We start from the raw sequence: 25,994 nt of genomic DNA, 5'->3' as shown, positions 1-25,994 counted from the left end.
GCTCATGTACGGACGTTGTCTGACATTCTTTTGTCAATGCATACTACGGCTCTTGTAATATACAGACCTCTCTGGATTTTCAACTTGACCATGCTGTTCGGCTTGTTGTCCCTGAAGTGCAACCTCCTTGGGGGCCCTTTGCTTCTGACAGAAGCAGCACGTGTTCACGCATTGTACAGGGAGTGGCAGTACGAGAGGCCGCGTTTGGTTGGAATTCAAGAATCCTCTTTATTTTCACTAGTGCTTGGAGCCTAACTTTATTTTTCCGACCATTTTTTCAGAGAGAAGCTAGTCTGTAATATAATATGGCTTCTCTCTCGTACTCGGCGCGTAGTCGTTTTTAGAAAACTATCAGGCGTTCCATTTTAAATCGCTTCGGAGTGTTTGTGTAACGAATGAACGCCATACTGGTGTACCGCGGAGCACACAGAGCATCGTCCTCGCCACTTAGACATCAACGAACGCACTCATTGCGATGCGTTCTGCGTTATATGGTCGGCGCGAATACGAACTGCGTGGAGTGAGCGACGCGCGCTTGCGAGACCTTCGCGAACACAACTTCGCGCACACAACAACGGTTCGCTCTCGCCGAAATGTCGCGCAGGAGCGTTTGCGAGGTCACTGGGCCACGCTTTGTGCATCTTTGCGGCACTAAGGAACGGCGTCCACCTGGCGGTTGCCAGGTGCAGTCGCGACTGGAGATAACACGCGCAAACACGCTTCGAGCTGGTGCAGACTATTGTGGGTAGGGGGAGGGATGAAACGCGAACACAATAGCACAGTGATTTGAGGCTCGCGACGATTGAGCGGCGAATTCTTTATTTCTGTGTTGAGAAAGCCGTCATGTACAGCACGTCACGAGCAGAGCGAGTGGCTATTATTTCTCGTCCTCCGGCGAAAATCCTTACGTTTTCATATTTCCAGCTGCTCCTTCTTTTTGTTTTGCCCCTTTTCGTTGCTCTCATGTTTGCTCCGCGTGGTTTAACGATAGCTCTGAGACGGCGTACGGACGGAAGTAAATAAAGCCCCGGTCTGTCTATTTTCTTTTTTTTTATCAGGGCCTTAATTGTGTATTTCCGTAATGTTAGGGCTGTTGAAAACTTCAGTCAGCCTGCTCAAATCGCGAACCTGGTCACGGCTTTTCATTCCCGGAACGCACGCAGCCTTCACCGTACCGGCGCTCGGCTCCTGTGGGAGAAAACGCGGTACTCTGCCCGCCCGCGGTATGCGCGTCAAGTGCGCGCGTCCCGCGGTCGCCTGCCGGAGGAGGGGCGTTTCTCCCTTTATCGCACGCGCAGATCCCTTCTTCCTCTTATTCTTGGCCCGGGGGAGCCGGGTGGGGGGGGGGGGGGGGGGAGAGAGAGAGAGAGAGAGAGGCTGCCGAGCACTGATCGGTGCCCGTGGAATCTCCTCCGCAGCCGCCGTGCACGCGGAAAGGCTCGGCGCCGTGCCCGCGTGCCGGGGTGCCCAGTGCTGGCCTCCGCCGGCAGTCGGCGTACAGTACGCGCTACGCACAGCGCCGTGTACGCGCCCCTCTACGGGGCTCCTCTGCCCCGTCTGGCGGACGTCGGCGGGTGTGCACGAAACAAAGAAGGGCGCTCTGTGTGCAGTGCGGGGGTCGCTGCTTCTCGCTGGTTCGAACCACGTGGTTGGTTCAACAACAGCGCGCTGTGCTCTCTTCTCTGAAGACCGTCCTGCTGGGCTTACCTATTCTTCTCCCCGCTCCCGCACGTGTTAGGTCGTTCAGGTACAAAGCGGAGGTGGAATGTGCCAACCCTCTTTCCGCCCACCGTACAGGTGGAGTACAGGTGGATGTTACTGGGCGCGTATTGAGACGACGGAAAAGAGGGTTTATACAGTGGTTATCGCGTGAAACGTTTTCGCGCTTTCTAGGGCGTTCTGCTCATATTAAAAAAAATACATACATATTTACATACATACATACATACATACATACATACATACATACATACATACATACATACATACGTACATAATAAAATACATACATAAATATGCATACAATACATATTTCAGTATCGAGAAACAGTTCAATAAATGAAGCATTTCGGCCGAGTATTTCGACGTCCCTTTTTTTTGTGTTTTAGACGAGAAGTCGGATCGATAGTGACGGTGTACGTGTGTAAATTAATTAACGGTCTTCTCCCCGCCAGTGACTGCTGCCGCAAACACGTCTCGAGCAGATATAATTGATGGTCGCTGAGCTTTTCCCCCGGCGCGCTGAGATAACTCGATTACGAGATCGCAGGGGAAGGAACTTGCGAATAGCTCCGCGGCTGCGCGTCAAAATAGCGCTGAGAAAAGGCGAACAGCGACGGGCACGGATTTCGAGGAAGCCCTACTCGCTGATACTGGCCGCGTATGCAGTGGAAGACCACGAACACGTGAACGCGAGCGGCTAACGGTTCCCTGGCCTAACTTAATTGATAGGCACAGCAACGGGAGCCTGCGTGTTGTCATACACAGCTGCAGTATCCGGCTGCTTGGGGCCCGCGCTCTAGCCATGTCTCCTTATAGTCGAATCTCGCTATAACGAAACTGTTTTTAAAGAGATAATGGATATAACGAAGTAATAGCCATTCCCCTTGGAAGCTCCCATAGAAGTCCATTGTCAGCTGCGCTTTCGTCCTACTGTCACTCACAGGCATGCGGACCCCGCGGCCCAGGGTACGTGGCGTTCCTGTGCACAAACTACGCATTCATGACCCCCCTCCCTTGCGGCTATACGTCCGTCCACGCTCTGCGGATCCTCGTAGAGCCATCGTAGTCTTAATAAACGAGTTTGCTTAAAAATGGACTATCCAGCCTCCTTGCTTTAACACGGAAATTTGCGCTAGTTGGTTCATGTTGGAAACATTTACCAGCGCTGCGACAGGGGAGAGGGAAGAAGAGACGGAAGGACAAGCCGTGTTGCTTACACCATGCATTTGATATCTCGTTTTAGTGCAAGGGCATTAGGTTGTCGTTTCACAAGTAATTGCCGCCGGTTTCTACGTAATGAAATTCCCCGATTTGGTCGATGGGAAGGGAACGTCGTCAGCACCGCTAAATTTGAAAATATGAAGACTTGAATGTGCGAGCACCTTCCATTGGATTATCGTGTGTGATTATACTAATGCGACCCACTAATCCACCTCAGCTTACCAAATAATCCTTTGCAATCCACCTTTATCTTGTCACTTATCTATCTTGATCCATTTTTTGGCATGGGCCTCCGGAGTTGGTCTACTTCCAAAATTTTGGGGGCCTTTTGGAATTTTTGGAAGTGGGCCAAATTCCGAATGCTCTCGCATTTTCGTTAAGAATGTGATTAAGAAGCCCTCCCCCCCCCTTCCCCCCCAGTTTTTTACGAAGTAAAATTTTCCGGCAACGGGGCATAACAAATATTCAAGGAACCCAATTTGGTATTTCCGGAGCCCTCCACTACGGCGCCCCTTTCTTCCTTTCTTCTTTCACTCCCTCATTTACCCTTCCCTTACGGCGCGGTTCAGGTGTCCAACGATATATGAGACAGATACTGCGCCATTTCCTTTCCCCCCAAAACCAATTAAAAATTTCGCGCTGAGAATGCCGATTCGTAACGGTGCCTCACACTTTCGTGCCGATTCGATGTGGCAAATTGCAGTTCTTCCTCCCTCCAACCTGATTCCTTCACTCGGCCCACTGCCAGCGCACTCAGCTTTTCTGGTACCATGTGCAGTTTAGTTTCCGTTTTCGCACCATGGTCGCATGGCTAAGACCGTCTGGTAGTGCATTTGGTATCGAGGTCCAGCTGGTTTCCTCAGGGCGAAGCGGCGGAAAGCGAAAGCGTGAACCAATTCCCGTTGACCAGAAGGCGGCCATCAACAAAGCCTTCGGTTTGGCCTGTGCCTTTTCCACAAGACACCTCTGTCATGAGGAGAAGTGCTCGTGTGCTGTGCGGCGAAGCCAGCAAAAAAAAAAAGAAAAAGAAACGGCTACTCGCGACGATGTTGCCGCAGCGCTACTTTCTTTACAGTATCCCGTGTAGGCTTAGGCGCCTTGGAAATGGAGATAAATATTCTGAATAAGTGTCGCCCTGTCCTCTACGGCATTATTTCTCTAAGACTAATTCTTAGAGCTCTGAATTCCATGCGGGTTGTTGCGGAAGACAGGGGCGGCACGGCACGTTCGACATGTTCGGTTGATATACGTGTAAGAAATCGCGGGTTGTGTATACACCCGGTCACGTTTTGCTGGCTCATGGTTGTGTATATTCCTGCAAAGCCTCGCTATACGGACCGTCTGACGCGTCCCGGCCGTTGTGTGGAATCGCAGCGCATGTTTATGAGTGACACTCGCTTTAGCGCCGTGCGTGTCGCACACAGGCGTTCGGGAGTGCGCACTCTGCTGTGTGCCCTTGTGTCACTCTTCGCTGCGATACGCGGTAGCACTTTTGCGCTTTCCTGCCCGGATGGCCGTTGTAGGTCTTGAAGTTACGCTGTTCGTTTCACCCCGGCTGTGGCTATACGGGCGATGGGGACTAGTGAGTCGTTCGAGTGGAGCTTAGCGCAGGAAGTTGAAAAGGCCGCACTCAGCTCCATCATCCGCTGCACTTCCTGTTCCTATTTTGAAAAGCAACGCTGGGCTTAACGATGCAAACTAAAAGCGTTCCCGAGTGTTCCGAAGCGCGAAACACTCTGCCGCTATACATGTGGCCTATCATTTGTGGAGCCATGGATCAGCCACGCTGACAAATGCGAGCGGGCTTCGCACGCGTCTTCGCGGTTGCGCCACAGCATGAAAACTTTGCCGCGTAATGTGTCAGGCGCCGGTGCGGTCGGGTCGCTTTGAGTGACGCCCGGTAGAGCAACGGCCTGTGGTATATAGAATAAACGCTTCCGTTTCTGTGTATCCCACGCCAGGCTCGACACACGCGACGCTCGCGCCCTGAGCTGCCGCGGGGCCCGCGCAGGCCTCGAAGCGGGCGACGACGCTGTTATCGCGGAAGACATTGGGCTGCCGCCTCCATCCGGGTCGTCATAAAGAAAGCTGCGTTGCTGCTGCTTTCGATGGCTGTGAAACAATGCGACGCTTTCTGGGCGCCGCTGAGGAGCTTCTTGTGTTGTTTGGGTGGAAGGCGATATAGGAGGAGTCGGGAAGAGGAGGAGGGGCCTGGAGGTGGCGCTCTGGAACACACGGCTCCCCTCTGGCCGTGGCGAGGCTGCGTTCGTCTGCGCTGGCTGGTGCACGGGCGCCGCCAAGCTGCCCGCGGAGACTCGTCAGTCTGTGAGCCTCCTGCTCCGGGCAGCTCGTAAAGATAGCTCGACGGATGGAACAGGGCTGGCACCCTCTTTCGTGGCGCCTGTGAATGCGTGGATGCTGCGGTGTCCTCTCTCTCACTTTCCGTTTTTTCTCTCTCTTTTTATTTCTGTGGTCGGAGCCTTGTATATACGCTCGCAGCCTGCATTGGCTTGTATGTCTTTGTTTATCGGTTTGAGGTGTTCACCGTGCCTCGCTGGAACTGCTAGTGTGTGTGCTCTGAGCTGTTCCTCGACAGCGCGCTCGCGTTTCCATGTTGCGTGCTTTGTCCTGAGGGCAGGGAGGATAGCCGCGGGAACAGCGTGATGGAGAAGAAATTGTTCGGTATAATTGACAAGCCTTTGTCATGATTTGTTCACCACGCGCGCTGCATGGTTTTCAGCTTCGGGCGTTTCTGCGTTCGGATCGTTTACGGAGAACTTGCAAAGAGGCTCTGGACAGCGCAACGAGCGATGGAAACTAGAATGAGGGGTTAGAGAATGGGGCATCGAGAATCAGAGAATGAATATACGCGGGCCCCATTCTCTAACCCCTCATTCTAGTTTCCATCGCTCGTTGCGCTGTCCAGAGCCTCTTTGCAAGTTCTCCGTAAACTATCTGAACGCATAAACGCCCGAAGCTGAAAACCATGCAGCGCGCGTGGTGAAGCAATCAGGGCAAACGCTCGTCAACTATACCAAACAATTTCTTCTCCATTACGCTGTTCCCGCTGCTAATCCTCCCTGCCCTCAGGACAAAGCGCGCAATATGGAAACGCGAGCGTGCTGTCGAGGAACAGCTCAGAGCGCACACACTAGCAGTTCCAACGAGGCACGGTGAGCACCCCAAACCGATAAACAAAGACATACAAGCCAATGCAGGCTGCGAGCGTATATACAAGGCTCCGACCACAGAAGAAAAAAAAAACAGAATTAGTGAGAATTGATATTAATATACGCGGGTTACCCGCCGTGGTGGCTCAGTGGTTAGGGCGCTCGACTACTGATGCGGAGTTCCCAGGTTCGAACCCGACCGCGGCGGCTGCGTTTTTATGGAGTCAAAACGCTAACACGCCCGTGTGCTGTGCGACGTCAGTGCACGTTAAAGATTCCCAGGTGGTCGAAATTATTACCGGAGACCTCCAGCACGGCACCTCCTTCTTCCTTTATTCTTTCACTCCGTCCCTTATCCGTTCCCTTACGGCGCGGTTCAGGTGTACAACGATATGTGAGACAGATACTGCGCCATTTCCTTTCCCCCAAAACCAATTATTATTAACTCTGAAAATAAGAAATTCGTAACTGGTGTCCGCAGTTAGCATGCAAAGCTTTTGGAGGGGCAATGGAACATCAGTGCCAGGGGAAACTATCCAGCAGGGGACTATTATTCGACAACTATAAAGACAAAACACGTGTGCTCCCTTTTACTTTTGTCACCGATAAAACAACCACTGGTTGAGTTCAGGTAACGCTCTGCTTTTCATATTGCCGTCACCCGTGTGCGTAAACACGCCTGGCGAATGCACCAGCACCAGCGAGGAATTCCGAGCCGCAGTCACTCGGCGCTTTTCTTTCGTGTGTCGCGTCCGCGTTTCCTTCCTGCGTGGCGCAAGGGGTGCGCTTGTAGAGTGCCCGCCGTGGTGTGATGCGGCGCCCGCGCGCGCTATAACGGTCTCCGGGTGCTGCCGGAAATTGAGCGCTCGGGCGTAGGGCTTCTTGTTCGCACCGTGGATCACGGCGTAGCCCCCCCCCGTGCTTCCTTTCTCCGCTGTCTCTTTTTTCCCCTGCATGTGCTGCGTTCCGCTGGTTCTGTTTGCTCTGCGTCGTGGAAGTCTTGTGTGCCGCGGGTCCTTGCCTCCGATAACCGTTGCAGTCATGTGTACGCACAGAGCCTCTCGTTGTGGCTCTGTACGGATTCTTTTTCCCCTTCCGCTTTTTTTTTTCTTCTGTGCCGTTGGTCAGCACCGCCGAAGCCGGCAAATGACGTTACTGACGTCCAGGCCGCAGCTACGTATGGTAAAGGGGTGAAATAAATGAATCGAGAAATGAATCCTCGCAAAACACGACCACAGGTTTCTTGTACTTGTTTTTTTCTCTTCTTGATTTGAAGAGATGCGGAGTAATAAATGCTTACGAAGAAGAGAAACGCGCAGTAACTATCTAACTTCTCGATGGACACCTCAGCCGCGTTGTGAGGGAAGGAAATAAGGTGGGAGTGAAAAAAGAAAAGGGAGAAAGTGGTGGTGTTAGTAGAAAGTGGTAGTAAAATTTCGACCGCCTGGGGATGTTTAAAGTGTACTGAAATCGCTCAGCACACGGGCGCCTTTTGCGTTTCGCCTCCACCGAAACGTGGCCGCCGTGGCCGAGATGCGGCTCTTAGAGCCAAGGTTCAGGAACGCTGCTTAGAAGCAAGAGGTGGATATGAAGTTAGAAAAGTCTCATCTGTCTCGCCTCGGATTCATACCTGAATCGCGCCGTCAAATAGCGGGTGAAGTGTGTTAAGGCCCAGGACAAAGAAAAGCAGGTATATCTGTAATGCCTCCAGGGGCCTTGAAGGTATTGAAATAAAAATACATAAATATTGTCGCGCGTGGTCCAGGTAGTGCGTGTATGGAGCTGAATTCAGAACTGATACGACTATAGTGGATATCTCCTCACGAAACGACGTCATCAAGTGCCAAGGTCACATGAATCGTTCGCTTCGCGTCACCCGAACCGCAGCAATTAGCACGAACATACATTCTCTCGTCATATTACATGAAAGCCGTTTTCAATTTTTGCAGTTGGGACTTCAGCAGGGGACCCCATACCTTTGCGTGCGCGCCGTCTCAAGCTCATAGTTATCGCCCAGCAAAACAACAACAAAAAGGCCCCGACTATATAGCGGCGCATGACCGCGCTTAAAATCCAGCACCATTCGTTTTCGGATATGCCGCCGCGGTGGCTGAGTGGTTGCGGCGCTCGGCTGCTGGCCCGAAAGACGTGGGTTCGATCCCGGCCGCGGCGGTCGAATTTCGATGGAGGCGAAAATCTAGACGCCCGCCCGTGTACTGTGCGATTTCATTGCACGTTAATGAACCCCTGGTGGACGAAATGTCCGGGGCCCTTCACTACGGCGTCTTCCGTAGCCTGATTTGCTTTGGGACGTTAAACCCCCATAAACCATAAAACCGTTTTCGGATGTGGCGCGTTGTCGCTTTTTTTTTTTTTTCACGACGACAACCCGCGGCGACGCGACTCTGACCGCGCCTTCCGCTCGACGTCGGTAGAGGCTTAATCGAGAGCGATGGAACTCGGTGCGACCGCCGCTGACCCTATTCCGAACTTTGCAGTCGAGCTCATCGCGACCGGCCCCTTCTTTCGGTACCCCCCTTTCTCCTCGTCTACTGTCCCTTCAATTCCGGAGTTTCGTACGCTTCCGTCGCGGCTTCGATCGCGTGCACGCGAGGGCGTCCCAGGCAGAAAATGGCGTGCTCGCTGCTGCCGGGGGCGGTGAAAAAGTTCGAAGTGGGTCACCATGCATGGGGATTGCCTGTCTGCTCTGTGCAGTAATCGGGGAAGGGTGGCGCGCCTTCTTCCCCCGCTCTCGCGCGTGGTCGCACGAGATCGAAGAGCGATTTGTCTGACGGGCGGCTCTTTCTCTGTGCGTACGTAGTACATTAGCGTGCAAGCCAGTTGCATATACAGGCTGTAGTGGATCGAAAGCGAGGTACGCACGTTGGGTACATACACGATGCTTAACCGCGCAGCTGTGTCGGCCCCGTATGCGTGAAGTTGGAGTTAACGTTCGCAGAGCTAGTCGAAGACCGGCTGTTTATCTCTGAGGTGTGTGTTTACCTGCAAAGTAGGGTAGAACGAAGCTCTCTACGCTGCCTCGGTAGTAGCGTCACGGGTTAGGTTAGGTTTGGCTAGGTTAGGTTATAGTAGACTAGGCGAGAGAGAGAGAGAGAGAGAGAGATAAAACATATATTATTCCATTGAAGTGTTCTACGAGTCAGGTAGGCAGACTCCTCAGTTCAGGACTCTGGTGGCTTGGGCGGATGCCTGGACCAGTCTGATGATGCGACACTGGTCCTCCAGGCCATTGCTGGTCAGGGCTGCCTCCCACTGCTCGTATGATGTCTGTAATGTTTTTAGACGAGGTGGTTTCTGGGGACAATTCCAGGAAATGTGAAACAGCGTAGGCTTATCGCCGCACCATGGACAGAAGGGGCGGTATTTGGAAGGGTGAATGAAGCTGTACAAGTACAGGTTAGGGAAGGTATTCGTTTGTATTCGCCTCCAAAATGTGGCTTCCTCTGTGGTGAGTTTAATATGGGGAGGGGGATATATTCTACGATCTAATCTAAGCATCTCCAGCCGTTCCCCATAGTTTGATGGTAGAGGGGTGAGGCTATAGGCTAGGTGGGAAAGAACGACTCGGTTGTGTCATCTGGGATGGACACTTCTACCGTGCTTTTCGCCAATGGCGGTGCCTGCAGGTTTGAAAGATCGCTGCAATAAGACTGTTCCGTGTCGGCTGATCGAGACTTGGCTGTTTTCGCTCTGGTGTCCTTTTATTATGCCTGTACGAGCGCTCAAAGAGCTTGGCCGCGCTTAATTAGTCATGACTTGAGCCTTGTCGGTGACATTACCTCTGTGTTGCACAAAACGGCAGTAAAGCTGAAGCCGGTAGGGTTTTATTTGGTGTGGTAATGTGCTGCATTGTCTCCCGGCTTTGTCTCTTTTTAAGTGTTCTTCCAGCCTCGAAGTGGAGTCTCCAGGTTTCTTTCATTTTCGTGCATCATTTCTATTACAGGTACGCCTCCGTCTTGCATTAATGTTTGACCTCGCACATTCTGCTGGATTTGGCGGAGTGACCTATTCGGAGATAGTAGTATACGACTGTCGCAAACAACTTCAGACCCAGGGGACTTGTCATTGTGGCGAAGTGCTCAGTTTAACGTAGTAATTTAGACTCCTTCGAGCTTTACCATAGGCCGGGGAGTTTTCCCGCACGGTGCCGAGTCTGCAATTCGCCGACCGTTTCCTGTTCTGACTGTTTGTATTCTTTCTCTCTCGCAGAATTCAATGGATTTGCCACCTGACAAAGCTAAACTGCTCAAGCAGTACGATGACGAGAAAAAATGGGACATGATTTGCGATCAAGTAAGTGACTCCTCCTCATTCTCTCTCTCTCATTTTTCGTTTCGTTATACCGCAAGCTTTTTTTCCGTAAAGGCTTGTTCGCAAGGCGCCGATCCACATCTGGCCGGAGGATGCATTTTTTGCGCATTTGACGCGTCTTTCTGTGTGTTTCGTGCGGTGTGGTTTCCGCGACGCTTCTTTAGTTTAGTTTTTAGCTGCACTTGTGTTTACTTTGTAACGGCCAGTAGCGTGAACAGTCTGGGATTTACGGTGTTGCAGTCCGGCGCATGCGCGCGCCTCACACGACAGTCCAACGTTGTCATAGCTCTGTCTGTTTCAGAGAGTTGCTTTTTTTTATTATAATCGGTTATAGAAGGTACCTGTGGAGACTCGGTAAAACGGTGCGCTGATGTAAAGACGTTTGTCCGCGTTCGTGAACCGAACCTAGCGTCACGTAGCCGACATTTGCTCAGACGTTCTGGCGGGAGCACTCGACATTTGTGCCGAGATGATGGATGGATGGAAAAACTTTATTTTCGTCAGAGAGCATGTGTGGACGATTCCGTGTCAGATGGCCATCAACCCATGGCTGACGGCGACCTGGGTGGCCCACTCCACGGCCCTGGTCTGGACGACCGGGTCTGAGCTGGCCAACACGGCCTTTCACTGCTCGAGGGAAGGATCACGCATAATGTCCGCCGGTGGCGGTGCTATGCTACAGCTCCATAATATGTGGTCATAGGTTGCCAATTCGTGACACCATTTGCACTCCGGCTGAATGTCCGGGTAGATTTTGCTCAATACGTATGGGTTGAAGAAACATCTAGTCTGCAATCGTCGCCAGACGCATTCCTGCGCCTTCACCAATTGCTTGTCCGGGGGTGGGTAAATCCTCCGCTCAAGTCTGAAATGATTAGTAATGTCATGAAAGGATACCAGCCCATCTCTCGTGGACCTTCCCGGGACGTCCAGCTCACCTACTCGGCTGACGAAACCTCGAGCATTCATGTGAGCCGTCTCGTTCCCAGAGTGTGCAGGTACCCAGACAATTTCCGTCTCCGTAATCCCTCGCTCCGTGGCCCGATTCAGCAACCGCGCCGCTGTGACAGATATTCTGCCCCTCGCCAAATTTCGGATGGCTGTTTTTGAATCGCTGAAGATCAGGTCAGCATTACTACTAGTCATAGCTAGTGCTATCGCCGCTTCCTCAGCAGTTTCTGGGGAGCGGGTTTTGACTGATCCAGAGGCGATCAAGCGTCCTCGTCCGTCCACCACCGCAATTGCAAATGCATCCTTGTCCTTATACTCGGCGACATCTACATAGACTGCCCCGTTGTACTTCCCGTACTTAGCATGTAAAGCTTTGGCTCTTGCCTTCCTGCGGTCCTCATGATGTATTGGATGCATGTTCTTGGGCAAAGGTTTTATGTACAAGCCCTTGTGCATTTCCCGCCTCATCTGAATTTTCGTGTCACCGGCTGGAACGTCAACTCCAATGCCGATCCTTTCCAATATGTCCCTTCCTGCTTTTGTTTTTGAAAGCCTACCGAGCTGCATCACCAAGTGCGCCTCCCGTAGTTCTTCTAGGGTGTTGTGCACCCCTAATCCCAGCAGCCTTTCGGTAGACGCATTTTGAGGCAACCCAAGGGCCGCTTTATACGCCTGCCTAATCATAGCCTCCACCTTTCCTTTTTCCGCCGCGTCCAACTTCAAATAAGGCGTCGCATACACTATTCTACTGAGCACAAATGCCTGCACTAGCTTACACAAGTCTTTTTCCTTAACACCTCTCTTACGATTGGCGATTCTCCTGATTAGCCGCACGGTAGCATTGACCGTATTTTTAAGCCTTTGCAAGGACTCGCTATTCTTCCTGTTAGTCTGCAGATACATACCCAGGATCCTGATCGTTTGGACCTCAGCGACCGGTACTCCCCCCACTTTCACCTCTAAAGGTGGTGGCGGCGTATAGTGCCTCGCATGTATCCCTCTTGGTTTATCCCTCAGAACAAAAAGCTCGGACTTGGGCTGAGAGCACGAGAGTCCTGCTTCCCCTGCTAGCTCCTCCACAATATCCACCGCCTGTTGTAGAGTTTCTTCCAACTGTGCGTCACTGCCTCTTGTTACCCAGAGAGTAATGTCATCCGCATAAAATGTATGTTTAAGTCCCGATATCCCTTGCAGCCTGGGTGGTATCTTGATCAAGGCGAGATTAAATAGGAAGGGCGATAATACCGACCCTTGCGGTGTCCCCCTGCCCCCCAATGGGAAGGGATCCGATTTCATTTCTCCGACTACAATCTCCGCAGTCCTACCCTCCAGAAACGATCTGATGTACCGGAAGGTTCTACCCCCCGGTCCTATGTCTGATAGGTTCCTCAATATTGCCTCATGGGTAACATTGTCAAAGGCCTTAGTGAGGTCGAGCCCCAAGATAGCCTTGGTGCCCGTGCCGTACCCAGGATCAACCACGTCTTTTTTGAGCTGTAACATGACGTCCTGCGTCGATAAATTAGCCCTGAAGCCAATCATTGTTTCAGGTATCAACTCATTGTCCTCTACATAACCCTGAAGCCTGTTCAAGACCACATGCTCCATCAATTTGGCCAAGCACGACGTTAGCGAGATGGGACGCAGATTCTCAATGCAGAGCTTCTTCCCTGGTTTAGGAATAAATGTAATCCTAGCATGTTTCCACTCTGGCGGAATCTCCCCGGCCGCCCAATATTTATTCATCAAATTCGTGAGTGCCCCCACTGACTTGAAATCCAGGTTCCTCAGCATTTTATTAGTAACCCCGTCCGGACCCGCTGCTGACGTGGTACGAAGCTGGCCCATTGCAAACTCCACTTCCGCCACCGTAAAGTCTGCATCCAATTCAAGGTTTTCCTCTCCCGAGTAATCCGGCAAGCAACAATGATGCAGGTGACTAACTTGGCTGCAGCTCCTCTCGGTATTACATGTCGGACGAGGTATAGAGTTCAACCGCGGAACATGTGGCGGTGGTATTTTTATAGGTCAGGCTGGACTTGCTACTCGGCTGCGCTACGATTCAAGTGCATTGGACACGCGGGCAGGGACTCCTCCATGTTGATGAATAGTGAGGGCCTGTTCGGCGTGTGTTTCATGTGTGTGTTTTACAGCAGCCTGCGAAGGCCTGTGGAGGCGTGGTCGACCGCTGCAGCAATGTGCGAGAGGTTTATGTGGAGCCGAAGGTCTCCACAATTTCACTTTCTTGTTTTGTGGGCGAGTTTAATCTATTAGGACGCCGCAGTCCGATTCTATAGTCTGTGTATAGGCTTTCAGTTACACGCAGAGCGCCAGTATTGCGGATGGTATGTGCCAACCTGATGCTTTGTGAGACGACTGTATCTGCTCAATGTGACTACTGTCAATTCGACATGTATTGTTCTCGTTTGAGTTACTGCTTCGCGGCGTGCAAGCAAAAAAAAAAAAAAAACAGCGATCAGGCCAGCAGCTGCAGGCGAATAACAAAACTTAGCTGCTACAGTGACGTGTTTCTTGGTAATGGTGAATGTCGGAGAAACTGTTGCGATATCGTTTCAAGCCGGATGCGCTGTTTTCCCTGCAGAATTTGCGTGTTCTTCTGTTGTTGTTGTTGATGTAGCCGTCTTGTAACGCGCAGCGCGTTTTCTTTGTTTCGCGTTTGATGACGAAACATTTGAGTGATCACGCCTAATCTCTGTTTTCTCTTTCTTTTTAATTTTTTCCCCCTGCCCTTCCAACGTCCCTCTCCCCCTCCCATCACCTCCTTGCTGTGTGCTCATTGGCTTCTCCACTGCTTCTCACCGTCTCCCCTTTTCCCATTCCTCCCTCCCCGAACCCTCCTTTCCAATCCCCAACGTTTATCCCCGCTCAGGAAAAAGTGATCGCAAAAGAACCCCCTTCCTTTTACTTACGTAAATTAAAGACCTACCTTGACCCCCGAGCTTCCAGGAGCGCCAAGGTAAATAATCAAATGGTGTACGATGCCGTTTCGACATTATTGTTACCCATACAGGTATACATTTCTCCTTCTGCCTGCCTTTGTGTTTTCTCTGGCTCGCTCGCTAACCACGGGGGATTTGTTTTGCCTGTGTTGTGTGAGGTGGAGGAACTCATTAACACGACGGACCTTGGTGGTTTATTCATTGACGCGTCACGCACACGTGACGGGCGTCGTATTTTTTGTTTGTTTGCTCGTTTTTATGCGGGACGCCTTTGAAATAACCGCTCGTCGCACTTTGTTTAACGCTAAGCACATCTGTTGTTTCCCCCTCTCTCTCTCTCCCTTTCTCTCTTTCCGTACCTGCATTCCACTCGAATGCCCATCTTCTTCGACTGCAAGCGGTGGAGGGTAAATATTGGAGCGTTTGTGCTGCGGGCAGTGTTTAGCATTTTGCTGCGTGAATGCGATTGGGTTTAAAGTATACAGTGCATCCGGGTTTTGCGTGTCTGCTCTCAGAGGCTCCGTTTTGAGTCTCTGTTTGCCAGAGAGAAGGGGCATGCGGTTTTTACGCGAGAGCAAATGCACCCGCTCAGCTCGCGTCTCCGTTTCGGCGAGCCTATATATATGTCCTGGGCATATATGTATATATATGCCTTGCCGATGTGCGGTGAACCGCGCAAGTAAGAGATAAAAATATTAAACGAATGACTGAAGGAGATAAATCAAATTGACATTTTGTGCTACGAAGTAGACGCTTCTTCCACTCAAATCTGTTGGAGCAAGAAAACAAACAAATAAACAACAAATAAAACACAAGGAAAGCAGGAAGGGAAGGACGTTAAAGCAGGTTTCATTTCAAAATGGGAGGAATCTGTTCAATAGCTCCTCCATTAGTCGGTGTGCATTTTTATTCTTAGCGGTGTTCCCAGATCTGGCATGAGCCTCGTGCTATGCCTGCTGTCAGGTTAGTAGTGCCTGTCTTCTTGGCTGGAGACGGTGCACGGTAGTTGAAAAACCACACCAGGCTCGTAAGGTTCACCCCGTGTGGACGAAAACGGGAAACGACCTGCCGTGTGGGCACGTTCGTCCTATAGTGTGCACCTCGTGAATACCTTTGCACGGCGGCTTTTTTCCTCTAATGGGCTTCATCCCCCCAGTTCCAATGTATTGGACTCGTGTCGAGGAAGTCGTCTTAACGGGAACGCGTATGCGGGCCGTGCTTTTGCTCTCTCGAACGTCATTTGACGTTGTACAGTGCGTGCGTGTGCATGATTTTTTTTTCTTTTCAAGTTATTGGTCTCACTGAGCGCTGGCAGCGGCTGTTATTGGGGCACTCGACGCAAGAGGAACCGGTCGCTCTGTAATTTTATTTTTTGTGCGTGTGCAGATCAGTAGCGAGCAAATAATGGCGAACAGCGCAGACTGAATTTGAGCGACGCTTTTTGAGCGATCGCGAGGCGCTCGCGGAAGATGAAGCACGTGACCCAACACTGGGAGAGTAACCGCACAAATATCTGACGTAGCTTGAAGGTTGCAGGTGAACTCAATTGATCTCGCGTTACAGAGTACTTCATTGAGTATAGCCGCTAGGCCAGCGATGCAACGGGAATGCGGTGAAGCTAACTCGGGCGCGTTGTTATTTATTTGATAGTTAGTTTTGGTTACTCGTAGTTGGGCGGTAAGTTTAATATTGCCGGTATACCGTCGTTAGCCAGGCTCAGAGCATAGTGACGTACGCGGTGTCAACACCTCGACAACAAATGGCTTATTACAGCATCAGCAGGCTTATGGGATAGCGCGAGGTTGGTGATCTACGCAAGTGACGCAAGCATGACTCGAGCATGCAAGGTGTGAAACTTCGAGCTCTTTTGTCAGTTGGAGCGAGCAAGTTTGAGCTTGATCTGGGAGTTCTCCTTGCGATGAGCGCCCCGGTAACACTGCGTGCATTGACTGAATGGAAGAGCGAAGGAACAGGTGTCCGGGTCGCGAGCTCATGCTGCCCCTGAACTTTTCACGCACTAAGCTCTCTCGCACTTATGAGGGCGCAGCGTTGTAACGCGACAAACGCGTACATAAATAAGTACCTTTTACCGCGCATACTAATTGCGTATGTACTGATCTAGTGTAGACTTATAATCTAGTACTAGCGGGTCCTGCTTCCGGGAAACTATATATAGTGGCAGCAAAGCGGCAGTGATGTGGCGTTGGCCTTCGCTGGCACCGTGTCCGCCGTTTAAGCTCGGTGATCACGGCCTTCATAGTGTGTGAGCGAGTTTAGCGCGAAAGAGGTCGGTAAAGCACAGTGCTCGTATGTGCGTCTAACTTTTTCTTGGGAAAATGCATACGCATTACATCGTCTGTTGGCACCCATAACCTGTTCCTTTCTCTTTCCTACTTGTTTAACACAGTATGGTTATTAATTATAATAACATAATAATTAACCTTCGCGTACGGGTCGTCACGTGTCGTTCGCATGCACTTTTTTTTTGTTCTAGCAGGCTGCACGAGCCACGTGTAGTGTTGTATATGCATGTGAGCACTGTGCATGTGCTTGCGTTTAATGTCACACATGCATACACACACTTTTATGAACGGAATTTCGAATTGCATTTGTTCGTTGCACATTGCTCGCGAGAATGCGGTTGATGCACACATAGTAGTGAACGTTCGTAGTTGGTGCACTTTTCGCGAGTCGAACCCGCCGCGATGTGTCGTATGAGAGAAAGACCTTGCTGACGATGATGCCCCCAGAATCGGAGCGCGCGGTGTCGCGTAGCACACAAAATTAGCCTTGAGACGCTCTCAACTTACAGCAGCAAGAGACACTGCTAGCAAATGTAGGCCGCCAAGTCCTTATGGAGCCTGCTTCTAAATTGGCTTCGCAGTTCGCGTCACGGTATAATAAAAAAAAAATTTTTTTTTGGGGGGGGGGAGGAAATGGCGCAGTATGTCTCATATGTCGTTGGACACCTGAACCGCGCCGTAAGGAAAGGGGTAAAGGAGGGAGTGAAAGAAGAAAGGAAGAAAGAGGTGCCGTAGTGCAGGGCTCTGGAATAATTTCGACCACCTGGGGATCTTTAACGTGCACTGACATCGCACAGCACACGGGCGCCTTCGCGTTTTTCCTCCATAAAAACGCAGCCGCCGCGGTCGGGTTCGAACCCGGGAACTCCGGATCAGTAGTCGAGCGCCCTAACCACTGAGCCACCGCGGCGGGGCGAAGGGAGGTTCCGAATCCCGCTTTCATGAAACGCGCATATGTGGAGGACTGAGTGAAATGGATCGATCGATGCAGGCGTTGTACAAAGCGCTGTTTCTCGCGCCCATACCTCTTATGTCTTCCTTTTTGTTATAACGGGATTACCTTATTTAGACACACAAAAAAAATTCTAAAAGTACGCAGATTAGAGGGCAAAAATTGTCTCGAGACTTACGCTTTGCGTTGCAGCGTAGCATTTGTTTTGGTCTCCTAGTAAGCGTTTTTGTTGTCTTGTGGTCAGCTTCGCGCGTCGACTTGAATGGTCGGAAGCCAACACGGATGAGGGGAAACTCATTTAGGGAATTATGAGACTCTGCAGAAATTGAAAGTGCTCGTCAGCGCAATGGATGGTGTTACCCGTAGGCGCATCTTAATTTTCCTATAAAAGAATATTACCGTGGTGCCGTGTTTCAGCCTGGCCGAGCTTTGAGCCAGTCGGTGTCTCCTTGGAAAGCGTACCGCAAGGTCTTTCTCTCTCTCAACGCGAAGGCGGCATATGTGCGCCAGCGCGTAAAAGAAACAAAAAAGTTTGCGCGGATATTATTTTTATAGAGAGGAGCGAAAATTTTCTCGAAGTAGTTGTCAGAACCACTCTTCTCAAACTCAAACCAGGGAAAAGGAAAAAAAATTGTTTTTAGTGCCTTGTCAGATTTTTTTTTTTTGCGATACAGTTCCATATTTTCAGCTTGAGCTTAAGGTGTTAATTTTTATGCCTACTGTCATGCCTATACATATGTATAATGGACAGGATATAGGATATACATGATGCATATACGTATGAAATGATATGAGATATACAGGATGCATACATATATAGGGTATGAAGTTCCGGTGATCCTTTGGAGCTCTGCGATGCGCTATTCTATAGCTATCGGGTGTTCTCCAAAACCATAAGGTGGTTCGACTGCGCATGCTTGGTGGCTAAGCTTGTTTCGCGTGCGCGGTTATTTGGTGCTGTGTGAGTGCGTGTGTGATGCCGTGTAATACCACGTGTTTGCACTAACGCCGCTCGGCGCCGCCACCCGGTTGCCTTTCAGAGAAGACGAATGTTGGGAGACTCGAAATCCACTCAGGTCCTACGGGACTTGGAAATCTCCCTCAGGACAAACAACATTGAGTAAGTGTGACGTCGAGCCTTTTTTTTCTCTCTCTCATTTCGTTTCTGTGACGCGGAGCATGCGACGCGGAACAGGAAAAGCGTGATTAGTAGAGCTGAATTTAGGTACCCAAGATCCATTAGATGTTTTGGAATGGCCTGCCTACAGTCTTGTCGGTATGCTTAAGCCTGATTCATCTGTAACGCTGCCGCAGATGAGCATGATACACGCCATTGTACTAGATTAGGGACTGCAATTGTACAGTCGTCCACAGACTAGTCTAGAGCGCTCGAACTTTGTGCCGTCTGCGCTCCGCAGCGCAGCGCGCAGAGAGACGTCTAACGGCAGCGCCCGGTTCGAGATTGCGCATGTATGATGCTCAGACCATACTCAGGGATGCGCTATCCACCCGCCGCGGTGGCTCAGTGGTTAGGGCGCTCGACTACTGATCCGGAGTTCCCGGGTTCGAACCCGACCGCGGCGGCTGCGTTTTTATGGAGGAAAAACGCTAAGGCGCCCGTGTGCTGTGCGATGTCAGTGCACGTTAAAGATCCCCAGGTGGTCGAAATTATTCCGGAGCCCTCCACTACGGCACCTCATTCTTCCTTTCTTCTTTCACTCCCTCCTTTATCCCTTCCCTTACGGCGCGGTTCGGGTGTCCAACGATATATGAGACAGATACTGCGCCATTTCCTTTCCACAAAAACCAATTATTATTATTATTATGCGCTATCCTCGCGCTATCCCTATCCTCGCTATCCTGCGGACTGCAGACGGCACGGAGTTCGAGCGCTCTAGACTGGTCTGTAGACGACTGTACAATGCTATTTAAAGCAGACAGCTGGGCTAGTTGGTGATCTTTAGATTCAATGCACATGGTAACTGCGCTAGAGACACAGACAAAGATAGAAGCGTTCGTGGTGTCCTTCTATCTTTGTCCGTGTCTCTAGCGCAGTTACCATGTGCATTGAATCTAATGTACAATGCTAGCCTTGCGGGGAGACGCCATGTATACTTAGTGGAAGGGGAACGGCTTTTCACCGTTGTGTACGTATGCGTGGTGTGGGAGGACAGCTAGAACGTGTTCGCAGGCTTCAGCTTGAGAGCGTCATTATTTGAGGCCACTCAGAGGGGTTTGTTTAGTATGCTGGCTGTATGTGTATTTACTGAAAACGGTACGGTACGGTTTATTCATCCGCATAGGGGAAACAAAAACGAGCCTAAACAAGTATAGGTGTGGCAAGATAACGTATTTATCAGGCAGCGCCACAAATGGATGGCTAGTGAAGGCGACGCTGTTATTTTGAATTGATAATCACTCCATGAATGCGTAACAACTCGTCCAGACCTCAGAGTTAATGAGGGCTGTGTTGGGCGTGAATGACGCCGTAGTAATTGGGGTAATTGTGTCCTGGTGATTGCATCCGCTTCGACCTAGAACAGGTGATGACGCTGCGCGTGCTGTCCTGTAAGGGAACGCGCGCGAGTGAAAGGACACGCGTGAGTTGCAAGCGGAACGTTTGGAGCTTTCTCTCTTTGTGTCCTCCCCAGGTGGGTGAGAGAATTTCTCGACGAACAAAACAAAGGACTCGAAGTGCTTATTGACTACCTGACGTTCCAGCTGGGATTTCTGAGGTGAGTGGAACGACGCCGGCATTAAATCGGGATTATTTATATTGTCCTTTTCTAAACTCTTCTTAAGGGCCCCATATTTAGAATGGCGCGGCTACTGCGTTGCGCTCTGAACTGTATCCACACGGGGCGTGTACAGTCTGCTCGGTAGCTTTGGTATAGACTGTTAAGTTGCAGTAATCGTACAGCTATAAGCTACCCATCATTTCTTCGTCTGACTGTGTCATCTTGAAACGGAACAATTTTAGACTTCGGAACCTCGGATTTTTTTACTGGGATGCATGAAACATGGGTGGTTCCTGTAATTTTTATTATTGTTGTAGTTGCTGCTACTGTTGTTGCCAGTGGCGGTGATGCCGACGGTCCCTAGCATTAAAGCGCAAAGTATTAATTGGCTTCATTACACAACGAAACCTGAATATGTTTGCTAGAGCGGCTACTCTGCGAAAAATTTGGAGGACGCTTAAGACTCGACAGCGTGTTGCAGCGTTGCCGAGGAGGGCCCGGAACGCCATCGCCCGTTGGACAATTTAAGGAAAGGACGCCTGTCTCACGTATCTAAGTGGACACCCGAACCGGGCCGTAAGGCAAGGAAAATGAAATGAAAATTGGTTTGAAGGAAAGAAAATGACGCCTGTCTCACAATTCTCGATGTACACCCGTACCGCGCCGTAAGAAAATCCCTTCCCTTACGGCGCGGTTCAGGTGTCCACCGAGAGGGGACACACATGCTGCGCCATTTTTTCGCTCACGGCCAACGCCGCCGACAACACCGGCTTTTCCGCGACACGGGGCGGCCCTTAACGCTGTCGCTTTAAAAAGGTACGCCTTATGAAGTGCCTATCCCAGTACTCGTGTTTCCGGGTGGTAATATGCTATAAGTGGTATGCGACTACTCTGCGTACTTAGCCGGTGTCGCACGGGGATCGTTAGACCAAGCGCGCGGTGATGTGCGTGCGTGTTTGCTACGCACCCGTGGGCTACAATCCCTGCTTCGCGCGCAGGTATGACCGCGAGGCCGCAGCAGCCGGTTCGGCCACGGCGTCGGAGAACGGGTACGCGGCGAGCCCCGCCAACTGCCGCAAGTCCATCCTGGAGGCTGACACGCCGCGGCTGAAGCGCGCCTCGCGCCACGCGGCCAAGCTACACATGGGCGAGGCGGAAGACGACATCCACGTCTGCATCATGTGCCTGCGCGCCATCATGAACAACAAGGTGTGCCCCGTGCGACAGTTATGACCAGCTGCGGCTGGTGTGCTGTTCTGAACGCACGTTCAAAGTGTCGCGGTGCGACTTTTATATATCAGTCCTGCCCATTCCCGTGACTCCGCGCCGTTTCGGCTAGGCGGAGAGGTTAAGAACGGCGGAGGTCGCACACAGGGATCGAATCAGTAAACGCAGCACATCGTGGTATGAAACGTGCTGAAGTGTGCTTCACCGCATGCAACTTCATCTTGTGGGGAAGCCCGCTTTGGCGAAGACTTGTCGCCGTGTAACGTTGACGGGCCGGCAACCAGAGCAACGCTGCGGCACCCAGCACAGATATGGAATCAAAGTATACATATTAATAAATAAAAAAAACTACGACCTTTCTTTTTCACCGACCGTTAAATTATAAACCAGAAGGATCTCTCAACTAAAGTCACAGCATGCTCACAAGACGGTGCCTTTGAGCGTAGCAGCTGCTATGACTGGCATGTTAATTGTATTTTTACTGGGTACTTGCATACGCCATTCCTAACGTTCTTAACGATTACGTTCTATCCCGCGGCACTTCGGAACTACATTCGAGTCTTAGGTTCGCTGCGTCTGTCGGAATTACTCAAAATTACGTTGTCGCGAAAGCAGTGAAATGAAACCAGTACTGCATCATTTTGAAGGAGTGGCAGCAGAACTGAAAAAAACGAAACCGAGACTGCCGACTTGAAAACAAGTGGTAATATCTATGGGCGTCTTGAGCAAGAAATTACAGGAAAGCTGCACCGCTCCAAACACAGACAACAGGCGAAGAAAATCAGGCCACCAGTCATACAATACTCTGCGTGGAAACTGCAAAAAATATTTATGGTCTGAGCATCTCTTTGGGAGAACAGGTGCTGTTTCGCATTCCAAACTTCTCAGGTAATAGAAGGCCTCTTTCTTTCGTTCCCAAACAGATCGCTGCCCTAGAGTTCAATTAGGGCCATCCCATGCAGTATGAGAACATTAAACGAACCACTGTGCTCTCTGCAAACAGACTTGTTCCCAACTCCCAAACTTTTTGTTGAGCCCATTGCTTTGAGGATCTGCTCGCTGTTCTTTTTTGTTTTGCAGTTAAGTTTTCCACAAGCTTTATCACCATCCTTCCCTTCATGATGAATTCTTTCAGCCACCGCCAGTTATCTTTCCACGTCGCGATCATCCTTACAAAGTTAAACGCATTAACTGCCAGTCATTCCATTATGCCTATTCTTTTTTACCACGCACAATAACCGAATGGATCGCTTTGCCATCAGAAATTGCCACTGAATCTGATCTAAATAAATTCCAACATCTTATGCACTCATGTTTCAACAACTAAAAAGGTATTTTTTGAGCGTTCTTTTCTTCCGCCTTGTCTTCTTTTTATTTTATATTTTTTTTGTACTTCAGCGCACCTTTTCCAGTGTTGTCTTTTTCTTTTTCTAGCGGTGCTGTTATTTATGCTTAAATTTTGCTGTTATGTGCATTGTTGCGACCCTTTCTGTGAATGCCTATTTATGATTAATATTTTGTGATTTCTATTTTATTTTAGTGCAATATCTTTAACCTTATAACAATGCTTTGTACTTACTCCCCCCCCCCCCCCCCCATGTAATACCCTCAAATGAGGGCCTTTGGGGGTATTTTGAATAAATAAATAAATGTATGGCCTTCAACAATTACAACTGAGGAACCCCTGAAACTGTTTTAGCCTCCAAACATGTATTGTCGTGCTTTTCGACTGCGACACGTTTCAGTTACTAAATGGTGTAGACATTTGTAGAATATATACCTTGTATTGTCAATCATCAATGTGTTCATCAATTTGTTATTCAAATATACTTTCTATCAACTTTTTTTTCTCAACAGTTTTATTCTGCTCTCTTCTATTGTCTTGTCTTACAGTTCGGCTTCAACATGGTCATCGAACATACCCAAGCAATAAATTCCATAGCCCTGAGTTTAAACCACAAGAGCTTACGGTAAGCTTATGTATGGGATTTCAGTAATCATTTTTATTCATGCACGACCGTCAGAAGCTTAAAGCATTAATGCAGAGGATGAATGTTTGATGCATGAATGCCTGCATGTGAATTCAGCTTGAACCACTTTCAAAGGTAAATGCAATGAATGAATGGCTCTCTGGAAAAAAAAAAAAGGAAATAAATACCTGTAAAGGTCTAACTCGGAAAAGTCTTGCCTAAAGCTGACAAGGCAGTTTTCATGTGGTGAATCAAGGAGGTGCACCTTAATTAAGGGGCATAGCTTTGCATATTGGCTAATGCTAGTCTGCTTCAGCATAGCACCTGACATAAACTTTGTGGTGCAGTTGCCATTTTACGTTTAGGATTGTAGACCTGACCTGCATTCTGGCTTTATGAGTTGCTAAAAGATATGGCAGCATCCTGGTTATTGTTTTGCTTGTAGTTTATGAATAACGCAGTACTGTGCTAGCATTTTAAATTAGTGTGCTACCTTCATAATGAAAGTTCTCTAAGCAGCGCTCGCATCTTAATTTGCTTCTATGTATCTGACGGAGCTAAGGCGAGGAAGAACCAGCTCCGACAGGTTTGGGGTTCGAACCCTTTAGCGCCCCTCACGCTGCGCTCAGCTCGTAGGCCGTGGCACGTGGCGCTGGTCAAGAAAGAGGAAGTTGGGCTAGTTGGGCTAGGCCGCCGCCCACTAAGTCCTCTTCCCACTAAGTCACTAAGTCCACTAAGGATGACGTCCACTAAGTCCTCAGCGACGTCAGGAAGCAAGCACGACATGAGGTGGAGGAACTTGGTCTCCTGGCTGGTGATACGTCGCAGCTGGAAATTCGTCTCAACCTGCAGGAGCCAGGCACGAGGGCTATTGGGCCAAAATGGAGGCAGGTTGACTGGCTGGAACGTGGCCACCGAAGCACCGAGAGGCTGAGCGTTCTGGGACAGGTCGCCGCCGGTAGGAAGGGCGGAAGAGCCAAGGGAATTCATGTAGGATGATCGGGATGCGTGTTCGAAGCTGGGTCACCAAATCTGTCGTAGCTAAGGCGAGGGTGAACCAGCACCAACAGCGGTGAGGTTCGAACTGTTTATTTGCGCTGCTCGCTCTGCGACGGCCTAGCCCAACTTCCTCTTTCTTGTCCGGCGTCGCGTGCCATGGCCTGCAAGCTGAGCGCGGCGCGAGGGGCGCTATGTATTTAGCATGGTTTTGTGGGTTATATTACTTGTTATAGTTATATGTTGCCCCTTCCTATGGCGCCTGTATGTGGCCTTGAACTCCACAGCTTTACATCTTGACATCATCATTACTGTCAAAATACTGAGAGGAAATCAGCGTTTTGACAACAACCTTGTTGTGGATTTAATTTTTATTTCTAAATGAAAGGGCTTTGCAAGGCTCTTTAGTTGAATGCGTTTGCTGACTTGAGATGTAGAGTTGTTCTTCACAGAATTCATTTAATTCGTGAGACTAGTTTGGAGCTTTAATTTAATTGTTCTAGCTTTGTTTTTGTTGTTTAATTATAACTGTTTAGTTTAATTGTTGTTTAATTGTCTGTTCTGGTTCATGTGCTGGCTTCTGTTTTGGTCTTCAGCTTGCAGACATAGGGAGAAATCTCGTTATCCAGTAGTGAATAGGATAAAGGTTATTTTTATGCAATTTCACAGCAATAAGCTTACACCTTACTCTAAATAAATATAAAGACTAAACTTTTTACTAGAACATGGGTCCTGCAAAAAAAATAAATGTGCAGTTCCGAAAGTTTTGTATGGGTATGACTTTTGAAAGCACAGTTAAGAGGTGGCCCCGTGAGATTTATTTTGACCTTCTTGCTTCTTGTAATTTTTTATCAGTGATTTCACTGGGGCTTTCGGTACAGCTACATCATGCGCAGATGAAATGCTCAGGTGAGTCACACTGTGTCCTGCCACTTCTCTGTGCGTGTTCAGAACAAAGGCCCTGGTTCTGGAACTGCTGGCCGCTATCTGCCTTGTGAAAGGAGGGCATCAGATCATCCTCAGTGCTTTTGACAATTTCAAGACTGTATGCTGTGAACCCCGGAGGTTCAAGACACTCATGGACGACTTCAGGGACTACGAGACGTTCAACATTGACTTCATGGTATGCGTGCATTTTTCTTTTCTTTTCTGGACGTTGGCTTGTGAAAGCACTAATGATTGGGGGAGTGGTGCAGCAAGGATGGGCCTGTAAATAGGTCCACTAGAAGAGGACACATATAAAGTTCCGTTATTTTGTGCAGGAAAATACAGTGACTCCGGGATTAAACATGTACACGGATACGCCGTACTTTTCTACTTTGCAGCGAGATATTCCTTTACAACCATTTTATGAATGTGTACTTGGGTAGATCTGTTACCCAGAAACATGAATCAGGCTAGTTGTACATTGCAGCTGAAATACACAGGCAAGATATTTTGTTTTGTTCACAT

At 49.7% G+C, this 25,994-nt stretch overlaps 1 protein-coding gene across 2 annotated transcripts in view; it reads left to right on the top strand.

Moving 5' to 3' along the window:
* Frl (formin-like protein) overlaps nt 1-25,994 on the top strand; it is a 214,246-nt gene that overhangs the window by 146,369 nt on the left and 41,883 nt on the right. Inside the window, exons 2-8 of one of the 2 annotated variants that reach the window (XM_077658477.1) lie at nt 10,344-10,427; nt 14,287-14,373; nt 18,652-18,731; nt 20,263-20,346; nt 21,348-21,558; nt 23,470-23,546; nt 25,494-25,665. In XM_077658477.1, the coding sequence (XP_077514603.1) occupies nt 10,344-10,427; nt 14,287-14,373; nt 18,652-18,731; nt 20,263-20,346; nt 21,348-21,558; nt 23,470-23,546; nt 25,494-25,665 (795 nt within the window). Of the gene's footprint in view, nt 1-10,343; nt 10,428-14,286; nt 14,428-18,651; nt 18,732-20,262; nt 20,347-21,347; nt 21,559-23,469; nt 23,547-25,493; nt 25,666-25,994 lie in introns of both variants that reach the window. The other variant, XM_077658476.1, reaches the window with a different exon arrangement.

This window comes from Amblyomma americanum, chromosome 3, assembly GCF_052857255.1.
Source record: "Amblyomma americanum isolate KBUSLIRL-KWMA chromosome 3, ASM5285725v1, whole genome shotgun sequence".
In the NCBI taxonomy this organism is placed as follows: domain Eukaryota; kingdom Metazoa; phylum Arthropoda; class Arachnida; order Ixodida; family Ixodidae; genus Amblyomma; species Amblyomma americanum.
This window is presented reverse-complemented; position numbering and strand designations above follow the sequence as displayed.